General features: G+C 42.2%; 1 protein-coding gene across 1 annotated transcript in view; it reads right to left on the bottom strand.

Annotated features, from left to right (window-relative positions):
• Window positions 1–25,003, bottom strand: part of ST18 (suppression of tumorigenicity 18, zinc finger) — a 125,764-nt gene that overhangs the window by 49,414 nt on the left and 51,347 nt on the right. Inside the window, exons 8-10 of the mRNA XM_015566292.1 lie at window positions 12,977–13,176; window positions 7,141–7,920; window positions 2,194–2,328 (exon numbers count right to left, since the gene is read on the bottom strand). Coding sequence (XP_015421778.1) covers window positions 2,194–2,328; window positions 7,141–7,920; window positions 12,977–13,176 — 1,115 coding nt within the window. The remainder of the gene's footprint in view (window positions 1–2,193; window positions 2,329–7,140; window positions 7,921–12,976; window positions 13,177–25,003) is intronic.

The raw sequence follows: 25,003 nt of genomic DNA on the forward strand, positions 1-25,003 counted from the left end.
GGCCACCTGGCTGCGGCCGCCATCTTGGTTGGCAGTTAATTTGCATATCTTGCTGATTAGCCAATGGGAAGGGTAGCAAAGTTATGGTTAATTACCATGTTTCTCTATTATTAGATAGGATATAGATAGATAGATGCTTTTCCTTGGAGTGAATGGAAAACATTATTTATCAAACTAGAGTCCCAGTGCATGAAATTCATGCACATGGGGAGGGGTCCCTCAGCCCGGCCTGCACCATCTCCAATCTGGGACCCCTTGGGGCATGTCCGACTGCCGGTTTAGGCCCAATCCCACAGTCGGACATCCCTCTCTCAATTCAGGAACACTACTCCTAATTGCTCACCTGCCTGCCTGCCTGATTGCGCCCAACTGCTTCTGCCTGCTAGCCTGATTGCCCCTAACCACCCCCTGCTGGCCTGATTGATGCCTAACTGCTCCCCTGCTACCCCAAAGGCCCCCAACTGCCCTCCCCTGCCAGTCTGATGGCCCCCAACTGCCCTCCTCTCCTGGCCCGATTGTCCACAATTGCCTTCCGCTGCTGCGACCCTCCTCTTCTGCTGAAACCTGCCTCCTCCGCGCGAGGTGGCGGAGATGCTGGGACCTGCCTCCTCCATGCCGCACAGAGCCACAGGACCCCCAGGTCTCAGTGTGCGGAGCAGTCGCCAGGCCCCACCTCTGCTGTACATGTGGCCATCTTGTGCCAGCTATCTTGTGGTGGCCATCTTGTGATGATGTCACACACGAGAGGCACCTAGGCTTTTATTAGTATAGATAGTTGTTCTTTCTATCTTTTCCCCACAGTGTGAAGTTCTGAATATGGTCTTTTTTAATTTCCCAACAGACATTATTTTGATTCTTTGTCCATCACCCTCCACTCCTCACCCTCACTGCCATTCCACTATTGGTGGAAGAGTATGGTTGAGGCAATCAGTGTGAGGAACTGCTAATCCAGTGGGGCAGTGATGAGCTGGTTAGTTTCAGTGATCTGCAAAAAAAAAACCTTTTGAGAAAGGTGATGTTGAGGCATGCCCATCACTGTGGTTTTTATGACCCAAGAGGTGTTTCAATGAGTAGGTTCAAAAAGTAGAGGATGTAACACAGAGATACTTGAAAACCTAGGAGGCAGTCCCTTCCTTTTCCTTTAGTTTCCTAGTTCACAGTGGGCATGTGGGTGGAGAGACCAACTCAGGTTTGCTCTTTTCTATGGCCCCCAGCTGCTGTAGGTTGTGCTGGGGTAACATCCCAGACATTCCGTGACCCTCTGTGCAGCGGTCCAGAGGGCACTGGCGAAGTGGTGCACTTCCCACATTTCAATGATGCACTGAGGCTAACGCTCCTTGTGGGCATAAGGAACCCAGGCCTCTGAGTAAGAAAGGGCTGTGCGGTCACACAGCGTATCAGCCATGCCTTTCATTTTCTGTACTTCGATGCTTTGATATCTGGGGCCTTGCTAACCGTGGGGAGCCTGCCCTCCCAGGGCTACCTAATTCCTAGACACAGTAAACACTGTTCAGTGGCAAACCAACCCCTTCTGAGCCCTCACCCAACTGCCTCTTTCATCAGGTTCTGGCATTACAGAACCCTCTCACCTGCCCCAACCTCCCAGGGCCAGAACCCACTGAAAGGAGTCAATCTAGCCCTGTGGTCGGCAAACCGCCGCTCAGGAGCCACATGCGGCTCTTTGGCCCCTTGAGTGTGGCTCTTCCACAAAATACCACGTGCAAGCGCGCATGGAACCGCATGTGGCTCACGAGCCATAGTTTGCCGAGCCGCAGTTTGCCGACCACTGATCTAGCCAATCTTAAACCTGCTCACTCTGTTCCTTCCCAGGTAACCACAATAAAGGTTGTTGCCCACAACACACCCCACCGTCACTCTGCCCCCCGACTGGCCCTGGGACTTCCCAGGTGGCCCTGCCTGGTGAGGCCTGCCCCCTCCTCTTGGGAACTGTGAGTAACAAATTATCTTCTCACTATCAGTCATCGCATGATCTATTGGCCGGACTGTTCCCACGTTTTCTATCTCTACACTGTATTTTAAACACCAGGCCAGACGAAAATTACCTTGATGAAATGTTTAACAACTTTGTATTTCCATTCCTAATTCCTAATTAGAGGAGAAAGAGGATCATACTGTGTTGCTGTGGGATGTACAACAAGGCACCTCCTTCTTTTAGGGATAAGCAGTACTCACTTTCGAGGGGAACCCGCACTTTGTGGGGGCACCCCGAAAGGCTGCGGTGGTGGGGGTAGAGCCCTGTCACATGGCCTGTGCCGTCACACCCGGGGATGGGGCACTTGGTCTCCCTCTTCTCAGGCCTCGGGGAATCTGCAGAGAAATGAAATGGAAAGATTCATTTAGTTATTCTCCTTTCCCTTCCTTTTCAAAAGAACGGCCTTGCAGGGTGACATTCTCACTTTATTCAGTTTTATCATCATAAACATTCTTCTCACGTTGCCTTGAGTGAGACCCTCAACTAAGACCTGTGGACACATAAAAAAGATTTTCAATTTCCTTGGTTTCCTAAGCAGAGGCTGACCCAGGGCAAGGGAGTGTTAAAACACAAGATGGCTTTAAGTTGTCATGCCACCGATTGTAGTTAGAGCCTCATTGTGAAACAGCAAGACCACACCACAGAATACACAGGCTCCTGAAAAGAAAAAGAAAAAAAGTGAGAAAGAAGAAAGACTTTATTTAAACCAAAAACTACCTCCTGTTGAAGGCGTCTGGAAAAAGCCGGCTCAAGATGACAAAACAAAGAAGCCACCACATCTGAGAAAGACATCTCTGGCCTTGTCACTCACAGAGCAGGTGGCCCCAGGCTTCAGGGCCCAGCAGCTGCTCCTGGACACGTGTGGAACCTGCTTCTGCAGGAGTTAGGACAAGGATGCCAGCATGCCACCTGGTGCCATACCCAGTGCTGCAGAGGCCCAAGGTTCTAAAACGCCAGTGGTTTGCCATTTGGGATCTGCAGCAAGTGACTACAGAAAAGGCGCTGCTGGCTTTACTCTGAACGCAAAAGCTGAAAACAGAGGCAACAGGAAGGAGGTTTGGCAAAGCAACATTCTTGCGGGAGACTGAGAGAGAATGGACGTACGAAGAGTGGAGGCCGCCCTGCATGGCCTGGAGGGTGCTGCCAAGAGCAGAGGTGGGGGTGTGGGTCCCAGGCACAGCCAGGCAGGGACGGGGACACTTTGGTCCGGGGAAGGGCTGAAGACAAGCCCCGGGTGTTAATCTTCTGGTCTCCCGGCACACACATGGCTGAGGGTTAGCTAAAGGGCTGGCTAAATATATAAAATTAATGAGAACTAACAGAGCTACTAAGGAGGCTAGAACTAACAGAGAGGCCTTTATAGAATTTTCATATTTGTGGTCGAGATGGCAGATGAACTTCAAACACAAATGCATTCTTATAGCCAAACGGCCTCCCTCACTAGTGCATGGAATGAAAAATAATAATGAAAATAAATAAGCTGCTGGCGATGGGACAGGGGTGTGGGGGTTGGGGGGGGCGAGTCCTGCCTGGTGGATGTGGAGGGCACATGTGCTGCCACTCCAAGCGTGGCCCGGGGAGCAGGACAATGTTGTGTGGTGTGGCAGCCGTCTCCAGGGCAGAGGACTGTGAGAGCAGACGTGCCTCTGAGATAGCATGCCACCCCAGTTGTTGGAGTACAAGCGGTCCTGGGCAGGTGGGCACAGCAGGTTGTATGTAATGCAATTATTTGGGAGCATGGTTTCAGCAAAGGGGGAGGAGCCAAGGGTCCTTCAAGCTGTCGCTCAGGGGCTGGGGTTAGGGGAGCCGAAAGAAAGCTTTAAGTTAAGTGAGAAATGAAGAGAGGAAGATAGGGATGCCTTGAGGAGCAGGCGTTTTGTTTAAAGAGAGACAGGATTTAAATGCCATCATGTGGAGAACATACACTTTTCTGTAAGAGACAAAAGGGTCCTATTAAGAGCTTTGACTTGTTCTATGATTTTTATGGTGATTGATTTTATTGAATCCAAAAATGTTGCCCACTTTCAGGTTGTACTCTCCGGTAGACCGCTGGTCAAATTCCTTGAAGTTTGCTGATAGCGGAACTCGGAGGGTTGACAGCACAGGAGAGGGAATTAGAAAAAAAGGAGAAACAATGTGTAATTCGGTGCCTTTCCTCTCTTGGACCTCACCCAGGTGAGGCCACATTTCTAAACCATACTGAAAGGTTTGGCGTCGAGTGTGCCTCCTCTTTGCCACACTATCGGTGTACAGGAAGCCAGAGAGGGTGTGGGAGATAAGGCCGGCTGGCTCCTGACCAGGTGTGGTCCCCTGACGTCCATCATGCACCTTTGTCTGCAAGCTCTTTTCTGTCGGCGAAACGAGATGCTAATGAAATGCTCTATAGGGCAGAGCCCCTGTGCAGGCTGAGAAGCCAGAGCTCCTGTGATCTCAGGCCTGGCTCCTCCATTTTCTGTGTGAAATGCTGCATAATGACCGTCTCCCCTGATGACTCTACATCCTGGCTTGTCTGGGACTGTCCTAGTTCCCGCCTGATATACCTGTGCGGCTGTTCATATCACTCCCCTTCACTCCAAGAGGCTGAACTATACATTCTACGATGACTCTACTTATATTTCGACTTGAAGTCTCACTAGATGCTTGGTGGCAACAGGATAGTCAAACTTTACTTTAGAATTGCTGACTCATCTGAAGTCTTGGGTAAAATGACATTTTAAAATTCTACTGTTCTCTCCTTAACAGCTGTCACATGCCCACAGTCTATAGAACATGAGGATGATATTTTGAAGAGTGTGGCTATCATTTGGGAAAAGTGTTGACTTAGAAGCATGGAATTTATGCCAGAGAAAAAAAGCACATCTAATGCTGCTGGCTCCCAAATCTAAAAAGAGGAACAGGAAAGTGAATACTTAATTTGGACTCTGTAGGCATTCTCTGGACCACACCTACAATTTCTCTGAGTTCCACTTCTTTTTTTAAAAAAAATACATTTTATTGATTTTTTACAGAGAGGAAGGGAGGGAGAGAGATAGAGAGTCAGAAACATCAATGAGAGAGAAACATCGATCAGCTGCCTCCTGCACAACCCCCACTGGGGATGTGCCCGCAACCAAGGTACATGCCCTTGACCGGAATCGAGCCTGGGACCTTTCAGTCTGCAGGCCGATGCTCTATCCACTGAGCCAAACCAGTTAGGGCTGAGTTCCACTTCTTTTTCCCTCTCTGTTATATACTAATCTGGTCTGGATCTTCCTTGAATTGGCTGTTTACACCCCAAGGCAGGACAATGCTTTACGCAATAAGACATACTGTTGACCCATGCAGCAGCATTAGTCATTCAGTAAATCTCCAACATCACCCAAGTCTACAAGCACAGATTCCAATGCCTTGTTAAGTTTTGAAAACAAAAAATAGTTTCAAAAGATCTACAAAATTGACCCAAGGATCATCAAGTATTTTAAGCTGTAGCACAAATAATTAAAATTTCTCCAAATACTGGATTTCATTGGCTGGAAGATTTCATCAATTGTAAGATGAAACATAATTTGTATGCTAGTAAGAAAGAAACAACTATTAAAATTTAATTATGGCACATTCTTTGATTTCAGAGATATTAAACTGGGAAACTATGTATCATAGGATGAATGAAATGTAATATATTAGATATTATGAGTTGGGGGAATTGGAAGTAAATTTCTTTTTTATTTTTGGCTTGCAGTTTATTAAAAAAAAAAATCAAACAAACAAACAAAAAGCCCAAACACGCAGATAAGTCCAACAGTTGCATATTAGTAGAGTACACAGAGCTAAATACAGTGTCCTGTCCCAAACCACACACACGTCATTAATATTCTGTCCCCATCCCAACCCTGGCAGAATGTTTGCATAGCATTATCTTGCTCCTCACTATGTGACGTCATCTTATTCTTTTCTGCTTTCTCAGCTCTGAGCTGCAAGGCAATACCTAACAAGATTGCAGGTGAGTACTAAAACGGACTTAAAATGACAAAACCATTCATTCATGCATAAATAGCAACCAAACATCCAACTCTTCTAATGAGCATAAGCTTGGGGCCACCACCTTGATTTTCCCTGATTCTGGGGTTACCAGCCTTCAGGTGTCCAAGAATCAATTGACAAACTTGCTTTAAAAATGTCGAGTTCTGGAGCAGTGAGTCTCATGAGATCCTGGAAATACCCATCTTAAACAAGCTTTCTAGGCACTTACATACCACCATCTGGGAAACTCCACTTAACTGTAAAAAATCACCATCAGGCCCACCTTGAGCAAGGCTAGGGGTGGGGTGGGGGAGGGGATTGTCTTTATGGCAGAGAAAACACGATTTCCCTAAAGTCTGAGGAACAATTTTAAGCTTATTTACTCTCGCATTCAAGCTTGGCCCAGATTTTTGTGGACCCTGAGTCAGAGAGCTTGTAAAAAGCAGAGGCTTATAAAAGCATTAACAGCCAGTTTTATCCTAAGAAGGATCAGATAGATCATCCTGCTTGACTTGCAAGTAGTTTAACATTATTTTTTTATTATTATTATTAATTTCAGAGGGAGGGAGAGATAGAAACATCAATGATGAGAGAGAATCATTAATCAGCTGCTTCTTGCACGTCCCCCACTGGGGATGGAGCCCACAACCTGGGCATGTGCCCTGACCAGGAATCGAAACATGACCTCATGGTTCATAGGTTGATGCTCAACCACTAAGCCACACTGGCCGGGCTATTTTGAAGCTTAAAGACAGTCAGATGACCCCAGAAAGAAGGTGGGAAAGAAATAATAAATTTCTGGAATTGACTTGATTAATATGATGATTTAAAATCCAATAAGTACTAATATACTTCTAACATACAATAAAGTACTTTTTTAAAAGTACTATATTCTTTTTAAAAGCAATCAAATTAGAATAGAGGCAATGATCCTTTTATCGTGTGTCAAAACACTACACAACTGACCAAGCTTGATTTGAGAACAATTTAGAGAAATTGCTTATTTTATAATTTAAATATAAACTAGTTTTCAAATGGTGTGAAGTTGTCCAAACAGCTATCTGGAAGAAGTAAGCAAGTCGTAACTAATTTTTTTTCTAACCCTAATGCCATTTTCTTTCTAAAGTAAATGCAAAAGCATGTCTTACGTTTATTGTTAAAGAGTTGCCTTCCACCCCCGTCAGTCACTTTGGCTTGTCTCCTCTCCCCGGCTAGGTGCTCCAGCAGAAACCTGTCCAGCTCTTTGTAGGTGCTATGGAAAGCACAGCCTCGCTCGGCCTGCAGGGCGATGGCCTGCTCCAGCAAACTTAAGTTCCCCTTCGCCTTCTCCAGGTCCACGGACTCCTCTGTCATCACGGCCAGGCACTGGCTGTCATCCTCCTCAGCCCCGGGGAAGGGGGCCTGCGCCCCGCCATCCAGGGCGTCCGTGCGAGCATGGTGCGGGTCCCTCCTTTCTGGGTCAGAATCACACCTGTTTTCACAAGAGATAAACTTGTCACCTTCGGTCTTTATTTCGGGAACTTCCACGACGTCTTTCCTATCATCCACTAAAATGTACTTTGGAACTCTACGTGGTTTGGTTTCTTCGGAGAAGCTGGAGCCACTGTCCCAGCCGTTCTCTGCACTTTCCGAGTTGCTTTCATTGTCATCGGAGGAGCAGAACCTGCGCTGGGAGTCTTTCCCGTCATCGGAATGAACCACAAAGCACTCGTCCACCTCGTCGCTCTCTGCTTTGAGAGACTGGATGCCACTGTCATTGAAGTTTTCATTTGTGGTCTGGACAGATGCACTGTTTTCAAATTTCCCCACGTGCATTAAGGATTTGACCACGAGCTCTTGGTAGCAACCGTATCTGTCTTCCTTCCCATGAGAGTTTTCTTGTGCCGTTGAATGAACAGTCTCATCCAGAGGTTTTGTCATGATTTCTTCTAAGGGGAAAAACACACGCCAGTATTTGAAAGACAAGAACAAAAATCGTTTATGGAAATTTTTCTAAGAAAATTATTTAAATTTATTTAATAATTAAAAATTATTTAAGAAATATTTTCAAAAACACTTTAAGAAAACACACATAATATATACACACATATGTATATATAATATGTAAAATATGTGAATATGTAGGCTCTATTAATTTTAAAAGCATTAGGGAGAAAATATATATCTTCTTAAAACAAAACTTAGACCTTCATAATCTGAGCATTACCTTTAAAGAAATGAGCTTTTAGAATTTTAATATATTAAGAACTAAGTACTTCTAGGGTACTGAAGTCCATACACAATAGTAACAGAATGCTGAAAGCGAAATTATTGTTACTTTACCTCTTACATTTGCAAATCTTAGCCACCTAGAAATCAAATAATATAATGCCAGGCACTATAAAGGAAATAATCATCAGATTTCTCTGTTAGCATGGGAGTATATCTTCAAAGCTTATTTGGTTTCAGTTTTCTGTCTTCATAGTTTTTTTCAAACATACTTTGAGATTTGATGGGATTTCGTTAAAATACGAAATTCATCTACATGACGATAACTAAACAAGTTCTGAAAGCTTTCTAGATTTCCTGGCCACTTTCATAATTGTCACCCAAAGCTCCATGTGGAAGGAAACACAAGCAAATGGGGAAAGCAGCATGATCAAATCACATCTTACACGGTAACACATTTTCTGGTCTGGTGCTTCGTGCATTTGTGTGAAACGGAAATGAGACGGGAGATGGGGATGTTTGGAGGATGTTGAATGTTAACTGTTGTTCTCGGTGCAGGACCAGCTGGAGTCCTGGCAGTCAAGGACTGAGAACAGGCCCCAGTGCTGGTCTGCCTGGGACAGTCAACCCATCCCTCTTGTCCCAGGGCCGTTGTCAGCGTCACCCCCTTTCCTTCTCAGCAATGGCCCAGTGGGGGTGATAAGATTGTGTGTGTGTGTGTGTGTGTGTGTGTGTGTGTGTGTGTCCCAGTGCAAACACACCAGTGAAGGGTCCAGATTATCTGATGACCTAACCCTTGCCCAGGTCAAGGTGTCCTCCAGCGAGCACAGCACCCAGCACATACCAGGCTGTGAAATGCACCAGACAACCCAGCAATGCTTCCTTTAGTGAATACTATGACCAAAAAATGAGGAGGAGGAGGAGGAAGAGGAGGAGGTGGAGGAGGTGGAGGAGGAGGAGGAAGAGAAGGAAGAGCAGGAGGGGAATGGGGGACGGGCAACACAAAATAATCAGCTACCTTAAGGACTGCTAAAGACACCAAGTGAAGTGCATTCTGTGTTAATAAGCGTCTATGGAGGGAAGAAAAGCACGGCCATCCAATGTGAGGGCTGTGGGCGAGGGTGTCTGAGCAGAAGACAATGAGGCTTTTTTTGTCTCATTTAATTTTTTTTTATAAACATTGTCTCTGACAAGGACACTCAAAAATACATCTCCATCATCTTCCTTTCTGGTAATTATCTCCCTAAATCAACACTGGACTGCCAGGATCAAGTAAATATTGCCATAGTAACTAAAAGCATTTTTGGATGAAGGGAAGAATTTAGTCACAACACTAGCCCCTTTAAATAATGCTGATTATAGGGTGCAGTCTTTTGTTGGGATCTATTCAACATAAACTGAAAAATTTAACATTTTACTTCCTAGAAAAGAGACTGGATAAACAAGCACATAATGTTTGATAGGATGGTCTATCCTCTCCTGAATTCATATCAGAGGAACTCCAGGTTTAAATAATATATTAAACATAGTCTAAAATGCAAATGAAGTTTTTCTCAATATCACGGTTGGTGATTAAGAGAAAGTGTAAAGGGTTATGATAATTTTAAAGTATTATGAACTACAGAAAACAAATAAAAAGCATTTTCAGTGAATATGCTCAATTCATTGAACTATTCTCTCACTCCACTTAACTACCCACATGTGTACAATAATGATTTATAGACATTATACCTAATTATGCATATTTGGGCTGTGGTAGAGTGCTAACAAAAGCTCTAGAAAGCAACAATTACCTCTGTTGCTTAGCTACATAGTTTAAAATATTCCTATTAAGTGCAGATCACCAGAGAGGCGGGAGTGACAAAAAATGCACATGTGCACGACAATGCACTTCACTGTGCCGCTGCCAACTGCTAGCATTTTGGGTCATTTCCAGTTTACATAATTGCTTGGTTCAACTGTTTGTTATATGCTAAAAGAAAATATTTATTAATTATTCCTCAGAAAGAGAGGAGTCCTGCCGACAGCCATGCCTGTGCGCATTGCACACGAAGGTTTCCAGGGATGGCCTGAAAAGCTGCAGTCCGACTTTCCTTCTGTGACTCGCTCTCAGTGAGCCTTTGAAGCCGACAGGTCTGCGACAAGACACTTGTTTCTCCCAGCTCTGTGACGGGCTGCCTACTTCTTTATGCGAGTGTGTTTCTATGTCCCAGGGTGGCCTCGTGACTTAGTTTGTGCTTTTGCCACCGAAATCACTAGAAGATTTCTGCCTTTCATATCAGAGGAATCTAGGCTTGATTCTGGGCCTGGCATGCATCTCTGTTCCAACGCTGACAGGTCCCTAACCTCTCTGATCCTGGCGTCCTCCCTCACACGGGGAGGCACCTGCAGACATGGGGGGGGGGCGCGCGGGAGAGCAGGTGACACCCCGCAGCTATTCAGGAAGGTGGCTCTCTTCCCCCTTCAACATGGGAAAGGCAGAGGCTACATGGGACCCTCCACATAAGTGAGGTGGAGCTTTCTTACCACATGGAGGGTCCAGGGTGGAGTGTTGCCATTAAATGGATATAAGCTCATGATGTGAACTTCCAGGAGCACTAGACCCTCTCTCTTCAGCACCTGAACTGCCCACTGAGGACACAACCGGGCGCACCCCTGGCCAGGCAAAAACCTTGGAGTACCAGCAGTAAATGAGAGAGAGATGAGAAGCCCTTACACTGGGCCTGGGGACCAACCTAGCTCTCTTTCTTCTGAGGGTGGGGGATCACTTGCTCAAAGGACTAAAGAAAACTTAAAAGAGTTTTGCTCTTTTGACCAGAGATAGGAGCATCTGTGACCTGTCATTTCTGGAAATGTTGACCTAATGTTGCAGAAACTTTGCGCAGTCTGCTTTCTGAAGGTGGTCAGAGCTTGGGGAGAATTAGCTGCTGAAGCATGGCTAGCTGGTTATTTTGCTTATTCTTCAATTGTTTCCTAATTATGTCCTTCTCAACATTTACAAGCTGCATCACCTTAAGCGTTAAATCTCCGTGGTCCTTAATCATCATGTCTGTAAAATCCTGTCCATAATCATACACATGTCATTGTCAGGTAGATTAAGGGATATGACTTATTTGCCAAGAATATATTAAAAATTCAACAATAATGGCCACTACTTCTGGAATTTCGGCATATTCATTGTTATTAGTAGTGATTCCAGTACTAAATATAAAAAATAGGTAACATTTATGAACCTGCAAATAGATGTCCATCAACACTTACAACTAAAATTTTAACTGAGTACATTTCGACAATATATTTTCTTGTTTAATACTAAGCATCTACAATGCTTACACATCATGATACCATCAGTGGGCAGATACAGTCCAAGTCCAACCACACTGATTCAAGGACTTTCTAGATTCTATCTGCAATTTTCATGAATCAACAAAAATCTAACCAACTCGAGGAAACAAAAAAAGTCAAAGATGATTATAATTTACCAATGAGCCATGAGGCTTTAAGCCATATGTTAAATACAGGAAAGTCAGAAAATTTACTTAAACATCATCAAATCAGAATATAACTTTTTTTTAACTACAGAACCTCAAGCTACTTGTAAGCCAAGATCACTAGAGATCTGTGGATGGTGATCTGAGATTCGTGCTCACTCATCTTTCATATGCTTTTACATCTTTTCTGTTGACACCTACTGCTGTTACTATATTTCTATATATAATAGATATTTATGATCTAACACTCTTGTTGCCTTTGGTTTGTATAATATATACTTTTTTTTCAAATTACAATTCATTTGGTATATTTTGATTCCTATAAAGTCACATTTAGAAAAAACATGTGTATTTAATTTAGAACACCTAATTTCATTTTCTAATAAGTCAAGCTTTAGATTTCTTTTTTTAAATATAATTTTTGAGATATTTTGCATTTCCTTTAATTTCAGCCTCGTGCACAATGTGGTTGGTGATATTCTGACTCCTGGAGGCACTGTGACTACCAGGGACCAATGAGAGTAACTGTGAATTGGGGAGAAACACCCTAAAATTCTGAGATTGTAACTACATATAACTTGTAATGCAAACAGCATTTAATGAGTGAAGAATTAAATCCATGAAACATAATGCGTGCTTATAGGTAAATTGAAATGATTGTATTTTGGAAATAGTGGGCATAGTAATAAATTTTCTTTATCAGTTTTCTAGATGGAGATGCTAGACAGCCAACTTTACGTCCTTCTGCAGTCCGTTGTTATAAATATTTATTTTTTAAATGTTGAAAATATTAAGGTTGCATCCCACCTGCATTGGTCCATGTTGTTATCACCAATTATATTTTGAGGGCTAACTAATACTATATATATTTACAAAACAAAAATATTTTGCTTTATTCATGTGTATCATCATATCTTAAATATTCTCAAGATTAAATCTGCCCTTTTATTTTGAAAGGTTCTTTCAGGCATTAGGCATCTACCCTATTTGGGAGTCAAGGTATTCCTCAGCTTCCAGATTTAGTATCTTTCATATTCTTCATAAAGAGGCATAGTCCAACCCTGCATTTTGAAAATGAACACAGGGCAAGGCCTCCCTGGTGCTTAGCTTGAGACATCGCACAGTTACAGACAAAAATCAGCCCTCACTAAATGGATTCGACGTGAAAAAAATATTTAATCTTGCTTCCAAATTCCAACACAAAAGCTCTATGTGTTCTGCAGAAGCGAAGACTGAGTCTTTGGTGCCTGAGGGCAAATGGAGAGTTTGGGCCCCTCCCTGCTACCTGGGGTCCGGTGGGCGTTGGTCCCCAGCAGGCCGCTGTCCTCCTCCACCTCCGTCCTGGTATCGGGCCCCTCCTGGCCGTTCATGCTTGGGCTGTAGTGTCGGGGCTTCATCAGCAGGGACTTTCTCTTGTTGACAGGGACCCACGAGGCCTGCTCTTCAGCTCTCCTCTTCTTTGCCATGGAGCAATCATGTGCCGCACTGTAGGGATGGAGGCAAATGAAGAACACGGTAAAAGAGTTGACTGCTATTTGACGTTCATGAGTATGACTCCAAGTCTGTGGGAACTTGGGAGTAATAGCCTAGGGCTTGTTTTTGGAAAACCCTAAAGTTTAGGGTTTGTTGTTGGCATGAAAGAACACAGCCCATCCGCTGACTCTTATTGTGGATTCTGTGTTATTGCCTGTCCAAAGATCATCCTTAATCCTGAGGAAGCATATGTGAATCTGTGCTTCGCTTGGCGCGACACGAAATACCCAGGGAAGGATGAAACAAGATTTGAACTGGCTTGCTAATCCTAAGAAACAGCTAATGTGAAAAATTACCACCGGATACAAAAAAAAACACACATGCCCAGGATGGATAAATTGCAAGGTTTTTCCATAGCTGTTTGCTACCCACAATGCTTATCTCTGCTACAGTTGCACATCAAACTTGAGATGCCACATCCTGAGCTTTGACATGAAGAAGGGAGAATGAAAGGAGGGGACGTGATGAACATGTAATCAGCCTGTCTCCAGAAGCCCCCCCACCCCAAAAAAGTAAAAAGATGCTATGTGGCACTCTATTTTTTTATTCTCACCCTTTTAGCACACAGAACAAACGCAGAAAAGGAGGAGAAATAAGACTGGATTTCACAACAATGGGCAACAATTTATTCTTACTCCTGTTTTCATAGCGTTTTATTTGAAAATGCTCCAGAGGGTGGTCCTTTCAAATAGATTTCCTGCATCCAGCTCACTCAGATTTAATGTTGATCACTCTACGTATTGGAGTTAAGACAAGCATTCTCTTAGCAAGATACAGGAAGACCAGAGGGTTTAGGCAACAGTGAGTCTCAAAGTATTATGTTATTCCTTGCTCCATCACTAAAAAATTGATGAAATGCTCAGTAATATTACTAAATAGATAAAGGCCTTAAGTTGTTCTCTTTAGAAACATTAATGCAAAGATGGTGGCCCATTCATGAGAATTACTTGATTATTGTTATACATGCATCCTTGGATTTCAAAGAGTAGATTTAAAAAATGTCAGAAGAAAAAATACTATTTCTTCCAGGGGGAAAAAAGATTCTGGAAGGAGAGATCATTCAAGAGGGTTAGAAATCTCTCAAAAATAGATTAAAATAGAAGAATTTAAAATTATTCTGAGGAAGAGAAGGGTGTAGTGCCTAAATAAGCTAATGTGCTTGTGTAAAATTTCTCTTCAGAGCTCAAATTTAAACTGACCATGCATAGAAGATAGAGCAAAAGAGAATATAACCAGAGAGCAAACATAGGCCTTTATAAGAAGACCGCAGCAAACAGAAACTTACATGACCTGAGCCTACCAATTCGTCAAGGAAAACAGCCTACAAATATGGTTAGGATGGCATGAGACCAAGCCCAGAGACACAGAACTACCCTTCCCCTTGCCTTCTTTTCAAGGAGATTGACCTTTGAAGAAGGAGGGACAGAAAAAAACATATCAAAGGGAATAAATTTGCTAGTTATATAAAAAAAAAAAAAGCTCAAGAAGTTCCCTAAACGAAAGTCTCCTACATCAAGTGAATCTCCATCAAAGATGCTCAGAAGAAATACAAGACCACTAAAGGATTATCTCAAACTAAGGTTTATAGAAAATAAAAGAGCTCTAAAAAATATCACTCATATATTAAAGCAGGAAAAAAGAGTGGATTCTTAAAACCAACTTAAGCAGAACAATGGAAAGAGGCTGGGAAAGTTTACGAAGATGAAGACATGTCAGTCCTGGAAACACTGATCAAGGAGACGTGGGTGGTCGGGGTGGTTAAAAAGAACTGGTCAGCCAGAAAAATGTCCTGTTTTTCTTTGGTGGTTGGGGTGATGAATGGGACTACACATCTACTACCTGTAACACCCTTACAAACTTTGTCTGGTTAATACTGTTGCCTACATGTACTTATAAAGACAAATTACATTCCCCACATCACAGATCCGGTCATTGGTGGTGCTGAATCCCAGTCTGCGGGCCCCAGGGCTCAGGCTCCCTCCTGCGTGTCGCCAAATCAGAACAATGAACTGGGGTGATTTCCATATGCATGTGGCAGTTGGGTGAAGTGGTGCCTGGGTAAACCAGCCACCTCTCTAACTGGAAGGAAGCTGCCTGTCACCAGGCGTTGCCCCATGCTTCGGGTGCAGGTATCGACGATGTCCGTTAGCTCTGGGGTGCTACTGACCTGCGGCCATGAAAAGCATGCTGCGGAATGGAATCAAGACCCCCAAACTGTCCAGAGATGGGGCAGTAGAATGAATCTAACGAGGTGACATTTAATGGCAATAAAACTCAAGATCAGTATTTGGATCCAAATAATAACTGTGTCAAAGATGAAGAGGAAATACAAGGTTTTATCAAAAGTACACATTTAACTGAAAAATAAAGTTATTGTATTAGATACGCTGTGTATGACGTTCCTTACGTAATATTAGCTGTGTAATCTGGAACATAGAATTGAGTCTTTTGGAAAACCAAATTCCTTATCCATAGAACAAGGGTAACAATTTTCATATCACCTGTGGCTGGTAGAAGGTAACATCTGGTCTGGTAAGAACAAAAATAGGTCAAGATAGAGCTGATCTGACCCCCAGATCAGTGCTCTTTGGACTCCATCAACATCAGGCTGATGCTGCCACTCCGCAGCATCGCAAACTCTCTCTCCGACACACGGTGCGGATGCATGCCTGCTTGCACGTCCATAAAGGCACTTCCCTCTTTTTACGTCTAATTTATATTTACATAAATTACATTAGATTTATACATAACATTTGCTTTAAATCTCACACTCGGTGCGCTTCTCCATTGCAAAGTAGCCATGGCCCCCGACAGCATTCGGAGCTAAAATGAAAAGGCTTTATAATAAATATTACCTTTTGTGTGCGCATGGAAAATGGCCCCTTTCCCTCGTTTTCCCCGAGGGCACACTATTTTGGCTTTATTGTGACACTTCACTGTGACACTGCAATGAGGGAAAGCCATGCTTTACATGTCACTGAAAGAAATGCCACAAAATGCTAACATATCTTCTCAAGGTGCCAGAAATAATTTCCACTGGGTTGTGTTTTCCCATCTGCAGAGCTCTGAAATGTTAAGGAAATAAATGAGCTCTATTATCTATATTTTTCTAGTAGATGAGAAAGAAAGAGAAAAAATACCCCTGCATTTATTGTTCTGTTCAATCAAACTGTTGCTTTAAACACCCAGAGTCCTCCAGGGAACTTTATCAATGCACCAAATACCTTTCAATGCCATATTTCAAATCTATGGTTTTGATTTTATTAAAATATCTTTAACGTATCTGCATTTTTACCCAAAGGCAATGTTTGGTTACATATTTAATAAACGCTTCCATTTAGAAACTCAAATTCTAATTTGAAATCGTATTCCCTCTGATGACAACATATGACTGAAATTTTATTTAACAAATGATTGAGGAAAACAATAATTAGATAACATGAATGAAAAAAATCAGCGCTGGAAATATATTTAGAAGTCAAATTCATTAACTTTTCAGATTTCAGAAAAAAGTACAACAAATTAGGGAACTGTAACCCCCAACATTTGTCCATTAAGCTCTGGGCTCCAGAACAGTTTTCTAATTTATTTTCCACAGTAATCAATTCTCAATGCAAGTTACCAGAAAACATGTAACACATTTAAAAATGCAGCTTCAGCAGTAGATATATTCTAACAACATTTCCCCAAAAGAATATAACAAAAATGATTTGGAAGTTATTAATCCTGAGTCCAAAGGAATGATTTACATGCTCCAATATTTCCATGGAAATTTCATAGTGGGTATTTCTACTGATTTTTTCTATCTAGGTAGAGTACTACAGACTCATGGAGAGGTACCAGAAAGTATGAATTCGAATTAAAAAGAAAATAAAACGGTATATGGTGATGGAAAAAGAAAAACTTAAACTGTTTTTTTTTTAGAGGCATGATTGTGTTTGAGGAAAACCCAAAAGAATCTATAGATAAAACACTAAAATAAGGAGGTGAATTTAGTAAGGTCACTAGAAAATTATTTGCATTTCTATAAAGCAGCAATAAACAATTAGAAATAATAATTTAAAAAAATAACACCATTTCTACTATATAGAAATGAGAAACACCTAGGAATAAATATAAGAAAATATGTATAAAGTAAATATAAAACAAATAACATTTCAAGAAAATTAAAGACAAATAAGGAAATATAAAATATTCATGGAATAAAAGACCCAGTGTTGTACAATTTGAATTCTCCCCAAACTTACCTTTTAGATTTAATACAGTCCTCAGAAAAAAATCTCAAGAATAATTTTTTTGCCGAGGCCAGTTTGGCTCAGTGGATAGAGCGTCGGCCTGCGGACTGAAAGGTCCCAGGTTCGATTCCGTCAAGGGCATGTACCTGGGTTGTGGGCACATCCCCCATGGGGGATGTGCAAGAGGCGGCTGATCGATGTTTCTCTCTCATCGATATTTCTGACTCTCTGTCTCTCTTCCTTCCTCTCTGTAAAAAATCAATAAAATATAGAGAGAGAAAAAATTAAAAAAAAGAAATATGTAAAAAAGAAATAAAAAATAAAAATTAAAAAAATTAAAAAAAGAATAATTTTTTTAGAAATTAACAATTTAATTCAAAATTTGTATGAAAATGAAAAGCCCACGAATAGCAAAGATAATCTCAAAGAATAACAAGAACAAAGTTGAAAGACTTATAGTCTTGGATGTCAAAGTTTATCATAAAACTGTAGCACTTAAGATAGGGTGTTACTGGGGCAAGATCAACAAATAGACCAATGAAACCGAAGAGATAGATGTTCCATCTATTGGGTCCAGAAATAACCTCATACCTATATGGTCAATTTATGACAAAGGTGTTACTTGGGAAAGGGTTGTTACTTTAATGAATAGCACCAGGTCCATGGGATATCTATCTGAAAAAGTCTTGACTTCTACTGAATAGTAGATACGAGAAATAAATCCAGAAAATGTATGAATTTAAAGCTGCTAAAAAAAATGTGCAACAATATCCTCATGTCCTTAGTGAAGATTATAAAAAGCACTAATTTAAAGGAAAAGACTAATTAGCATGGCTTAAAATTAAAAACTTTTATTCACCAAAAGATACCAGTAAGCAGTGCTTCCTATCAATATTCTGATTCTTGATCTGTTGACACAACCATGTTTACACTGTGAAGATTCATTGAGCTCTACTCTTATGATATGTACCTCCTTCCATTATACTCTTCAAAAACGATTTTTTAAAGACCAGTAAGAGGAAAAAAAGTAAGCTACCAAGGGGGAAAAGTTTCTTCTAACTCATATATACAGAATACTTTAAAAATCTTCCAGATAATTAAGAAAATGACAATTGATTTAAAAAGTAGCAAAAGCCATGGGCAAGCACATCACAAAAGAACTGATACACAAATGATGAGGTACTCAGGCTCTTTCATCTCCAGGGAAATGCAAAAAAAGGAGAAATTATTGGCTTCTTAGCTAATAAAGTAGGAACCCTAAGTGGGACCCTCTAAAACTTCTCCCTTCCCAGCACCAAAATCGTAAATCTACAATATTATATTCTAGGAGGCATGGCAAAGCTGAGTGCCACGCTTAGAACTTAGAAAATGCTTGGTGGGTGGTCCCTATCATTTTTCCATTAAATTTACAAGAGTGGACCCCAATAAGGTTGATCCTGGTGATTAACAATGGACTGCTACAAACTCAAACAAATAATAGTCCTTTCTGCTAGACCAAAATATGTGATGTTTACTTCAGCAGATTAACAGACTCAGGTATGTGTTTTGTAGTCACTAACAGGACAAATACGTTCTTTCCCATCACTATCAGAGAGCAGAACCAGGGTCAGTTAACACTCCAATAATAAGAAAAAGAATGTAGGTCCATAGCCTTACTGAGGATTGTGCAAATTCTACTGCTATCTGTCATAACACAGTCCACAGGGACCTGGAGAGCAAGACATCCCACAAAACATCATTGGCAAGTTATGTTAATGACAGCATCTTAGTTGGCCTATTACAGATTGGATGTGCTAAAAATTAAATGTGGTTGAATAAGAACAGCATCTTGACAATGCAGGTTAAATGCAAGTATAAAATCGAGTTTAAAATGACTCTTTTTACTTTAATTAGTCAATCATCTAAGTACTTTTTTTTACTTGAACTAGTATCCCTAACAATAAAATAAGAATGACAGCTGTGAAATTTCATAAGATTAAAAATACTGTATTTTTGTTAGCATATGATAAGCCCATATATATTCACAAATACCTAGTTTTAGAAGAAAATAAAATGTACCCCCCTTTAATTTTCTCTCGCACAGTATTTCAAAGAATTTTATATAGAAACTAGAGGCCCAGTGCATGAAAATTCATGCACTGGATCGGGGAGGGTGGGTCCCTCAGCCCAGCCTGCCCCCTCTCACAGTCCGGGAGCCCTCATGGGCGGGAGGCGACCCGGCAATTAGGGGAAGGCAATGACCCCATCACACCTCTGCTGCTGCCACTGCCAGCAGCGCAAGCCTCAGCTGGCCCTGTTTACCTGAGCCTCGGGTGGCCCTGGGTGGCTGGGCAGCCACCATCTGAGGCTTGCCTGTGCCTCAGGCCAGTCCTAGGCAGCTGGGGAGCTGAGGGGACTCAGGGGCTCTGGTCTTGCCGCATACCTGCCACCCCGGTGGGGCTGAGGGGACTGGATGCCATATCTTGTGGCTGGGGGTGCTGCCATCTTTGAGGGTGTGGTAGTCAATTAGCATATTCCCTCCTTGTTGGCTGTGGGTGCCACCATCTTTGTGATGGTGTGAGGGTCAATTAGCATATTCCCTCCTTATTAGATAGGACTAGAGGCCTGGTGCATGCAAATGCGTGCAAGTATAGGCCTTCCTTTCCCTGGCTTCCAACACCGACTTCCCTCTGGTGTCTGGAATGACATCCGGTCTAATTAGCATTTTACCCTTTTATTAATATAGATTGTGCTGCCAGCAGAAATTTTGTTGCATAATATGCTTGCAAAAATAGTTAAATTTTAAAAAGCAAAAGATCAAAGCACTGCTTAAGTAGGGGGATTAAAAGGTGCTCCCCCTCCTCCCTCCTCCCTGGGCTGGGTCTACAGGACTGCACAGTCTGCCAGAGTCCCTCCTGCTTCCTGTGGAAGAACCAGCCACGCTGGCTCCGCTTTTTTCTGTCCGAAAAGGGGTTTTAAGCCCCAAACCTCAAACTTGAAAGGAAAAAAATCTTAAATACAAGTATCTTCATGAATGACGCAGAAAACCGTCATTCACCCTGTCATTTAGTCAGTCAACATCCTAGTTTATTTTTCTGGAGAATAATGACAGCCGGTATGTCCTTGCCCTAACTTTGCACCTGGTCTAGACTTTCTAGAGTTGTGTGTAGCACAGTGCCGGGGGCTTGCTAGAGGTCATGGAGAATCGGGGGCGGCGGGGAGGGAGGGTTTGCCTCACCTCATCCCTGTGCAAGCACTCTGTGCAGTGGGAGGAGGAGCAGGACCCTGTCGTGCACACTCCTAATGAAAGAAGAAACAGTTCACTTCCTCATAAAACCTAGAGGTCAGCGTGAGTTGCAGCCACTTACTAACGGGAATGAGACTGTAAGGTTGTTGAATAGAATGCAGAACCACTATCCAGGAGCTGGCGAAATTCCATTTCAAAAACTCGATTTCAGCCCTCACTTTTGAATGGGGACATCAGAATGGAGGGAGTGATCGTGATTGTAAAGTAGGCAAAGAAAAGGGTCTGCTCTAAATTATTTCTGAACAAAAATGACAACGGTGGTTAATATTTAATTTGTGATCATGTGAATAAACTCAAGATCATATGAGTTAGAGAAGTCCGAGGGGGAGACGTTTATTGGGATCAACCCATAAGGACATTATCTCTACTCTACTATATCCAAATCTATCAAGTATCAAGTTCCTATTATGCATATGATGCAGATACATCTTTATAAATGAAAATGATCTCATTTATTCACAAAGTAAAAATCATTAACTAATGATGGGGTTTGGCGCTTCTTTGTTACTGTGGGTCAATCCCTCCCAGAAACACTCAAACCAGGGCCACGTAAGTAAAATTGAGTTAATGTGGTAGGGCGGGAAATCAAGATCAGGAAGCACAAAGGCCTAATTAGTACCGTAATGAATGGAGTATAGGTGTCCTTCTGTTCTCTAGTATGAACATGTTTTTTTCTTTTTCCCAAGATGTACATACATGAACTCTTCCTAAGGAGAAGACTCTGGGGGGGGTATTGAGAATGACAGAGAATGGAGCTTAATGTAAATTTAAACTTTTGATGCAAGAATTAAATGTTTTTTTCATGCAATAGATAATCATACCTTGCATATTATAATATAATATGGTGGCTTCTTTCTCTTTGACATTTGCTGCTTGTAAGTGAAATTCATGTATGAATAGTTTTATTGGGTGTTATTTATATTTGTATTATTTCTTAGTGAGGAGAGTCACATTATATTTGTCATCAAGAACAGGTTTTATTAATGTCGACCTTTTCATTGTTCTCCAGTTTTTTTTCTGACGATTTCTGTTGTTTTTACTATAGATATTTCTCAATGTTCAAAAGAATTTTTTTTCCAGCTTGAAGAAAGGTGGATCTATTGTGAACAGTTAGAGTAGCAATTTGCAGAAAAAGGACAGGCCATACAAAAAGAGGGACAGAGTAGAGAGAGGGAGGAAGTGTCTGAGGTGGAAGGGGTCAGAATGGAGGAAGGCATGGAGACTAGGAAGGAGTGAGTGTGGTGGGTGATTGGGGTGTTGAGGGGGAACTAGCAATGAACACTAAGAAGGTACAGTCCGTGTGGTAAAAGGAAATCGGGGAGCATGTTGTGTTGGGAAGTCACACTTCTTTGAAAACGGCCATGGAGAGCGAGCCTGCCCAACTTGCCTTTCAGAAACTCAGAGCCGTGATCCTACAGGACAGACAGAAGGCTTTGTGTCGGCTTTCCCCCACAAGGACACGGGGTCCTTGGAGGCTCTGCAGCAATGACCATGAACACTTTGGGTGTCCAGGTGTCTCAAGCCTCTCTATTCACACAGCAGGAGAGAGATGCAGAGCAGCCCCCAGGGGCATATTGCAATCATTTCCCTCCCCGAGCTTCACTCCCTGGCCCTGAGTTTGAGTGAGTCCCTAGAGACACACTGCCCACTCCAACTCTGAGAGAAAACCCCACGGGTGCCTCCCACTCAGATGGAGTAAGTTTCCATGCCTCAGGCTGAGAACCACTGTGAAGGTCTTTAAATAAAACCGCAAAAGTATTCTTTTTTATCTACAGTCTCTGTATTTTGCTGTCTCAGCCTTTGATTTCTTCTGTGTTCACATATCCAGCCGTGGCTTTACTTTCTGATCTGTGGCATCCGGCCACTCCTGTCCACAGACTTACTTGGCTGATCCCTTCATACAAGCAAACCCAGGAAAGGGCATGAGGCATTTCTATTCCAGTTTCGTTTTCTCTTCGGGACCAAAAATGACCAAATGAGATCCAGGGAGTGGTTTACAAAATTAAGAGAACCTCACTTTTCTATTTGATACTTCCAGGAAATATATTTGTAGAGGAAAACACTTATTGGCAGTAGGAAAATGAATTAGAAATGATTATAGCTAGAGGAGGCTGTTCTGTAGTTAAGGGGCCAGTGGAAGCTCTGTTAGCAAACAGTCTTGACTTTAAAGGGACAGAACTAGTGAAATAATCTAAGAATTTAGATGCAAAAAGTTGCAGTCCCTTTAAAGATGTTATAGAAAATCGATAGATGAGACATTCCTATACAGAATTATTAATTGCATTATTTATTCTTAAAACAAACACTGATAGACAATATAAAGTAAAATATTTCTCAAGGAACATCATGTACTAGGGCCACAACTGAATAAAATAGATTTCTTATCCTTAAAATGTTGACTGTATCAAAAAGGAAGAATTATATATGATTAAAGTGTGGGGTTTTTTTTAATAGTTTGCTCCTTTTTTTATTGTTTTCCCAACTAAACTGTAAACTTAAAGGCAGGGATCTGCTTTCTTTTGCATGAGTGGACAGATGGATGAGATGAATAATAAAATAGCTATGATTAAATGTAATAAGTGCTTGATGACAGACAGGAAAAGAAGAGCTTTGGGTACACAATGGAAAAAAGTATCCATCAGGCTGGGTAGTCATGGGGAGAATGCATGGAGGAGGTGACATTAATCATTAGCCTTGAAGTATGAGAACAAATTCCAAATGGGAGAAGATGAAGGGAAGAATTTTGCCAGAATAGCCTGTAACAGAGTTGAGATGGAAAGAGCATTTTATAAAATGAAAAATAAGAAGTATCCTTAGGTATGGATTTCCTGAAGAAAACAGTATGGTGATGAGATTGGAAGAACAAAATTTGGGGGGAGGGGGTTTCTTAGGAAAAAAAGTACATTCTCTTTCAAGGAGGAGAACATAACTGAGTGAAAATATGCAATGAAAAAAAAAACAAGTGAAAGGTAGCGTAAGAGAGGCTCAAAGGCAAAGATAAACTCAGGAGATATCTAATCTAATAAAAGAGAAACATGCAAATTGACCGTACCTCTGCTACACTCACAAGCCACGCCCACAAGCCAATCAGGAGTAAACATGCAAATTAACCCAGCTAAGGTGGTGGTGGCCATAGAGCTGGAGCATTGTCCCTGGCAATGGAGGAAGCCAAGCTTCCTGCCTGCCCTGCCCGCCCGAGCTCCGCTCAAGACTACAAAGTTTCAATTATAGAAGATAAATAAATCCCAGATACCTGCTTCCAGCTGCCATGGCCTCCGCTCAAGGAGGGGCTCAAGGATCCCCTGGCAAGCGAGGCTTCCAGGACCTGGGCTCTGCTCAAGGCTACAAAGTTTTAATTATAGAAGTTAAATGAACCCCAGATACCAGCTTCCATCCCACAGCCGTGGCCAGCCTGAAAACGGCCATTAGCCCCTCACCCAGGGTGGCCAGGCACCCCAGAGGGCACCCACCACTGACTGCAAACTTAGGCCCAATCCCCCAGGGAGCGGGCCTAAGCCAGCAGGTGGACATCCCCTGAGGGGTCCCAGACTGTGAGAGGGCACAGGCCGGGTTGAGGGACCCCCCACCCCAGTGCACAAATTTTTGTGCACTGGGCCTCTAGTCTATAATAATAAAAGTGTAATATGCTAATTAGACCAGACGTCCTCTGGACGACCTTCCAGATGAAGCCGGGGCTTCGAGGGAAGCTAGTGTTCTGGGTGCCAGAGCGGGGAAGGAAGGCCTACTCTTGTATGAATTTCGGGCATCGGGCCTCTAGTGTTTGAATAAAGCAAGAAGTTAAATTTAGCTATGCTTTGAGACGGGGGAAAGGGATGGAACATGGGACAGAAAGGTGAACTTAGAGGCCAGAACTGAAGGTGCTTTCTAAAAAAAAGGTTTCATTAGTTAAGAAGGTAGCGAGGCTTGACATTTGAACACTTCTCCAAGGTCACTCAGCTAGTCACGGACAGAGCCCCAGAACCCAGGCCTGTGATTATCCTTTTGTTCACTCCATCACATGAACCAGTCAAATTCTAAGTGAAGGTTTGCATTTAGAATTATGAAAGTAACCCATTGAAAGAAAATATTAAAAGCTAAAGCACACCATGTCTTGGTTATAGGGAGTTGATTTGTCAACATTGTGGGACATTTATTTCAGTTCACACTTTAAGGAAAAACAATAGTACAAAATGTCAGAAACACTGTTTACAAACATATCATGTAAGTGAAATGGGACTTCAAGTGATTATAGTTTACT

The sequence above is a fragment of the Myotis davidii genome, unplaced genomic scaffold (assembly GCF_000327345.1).
Source record: "Myotis davidii unplaced genomic scaffold, ASM32734v1 scaffold200, whole genome shotgun sequence".
Classification (NCBI taxonomy): domain Eukaryota; kingdom Metazoa; phylum Chordata; class Mammalia; order Chiroptera; family Vespertilionidae; genus Myotis; species Myotis davidii.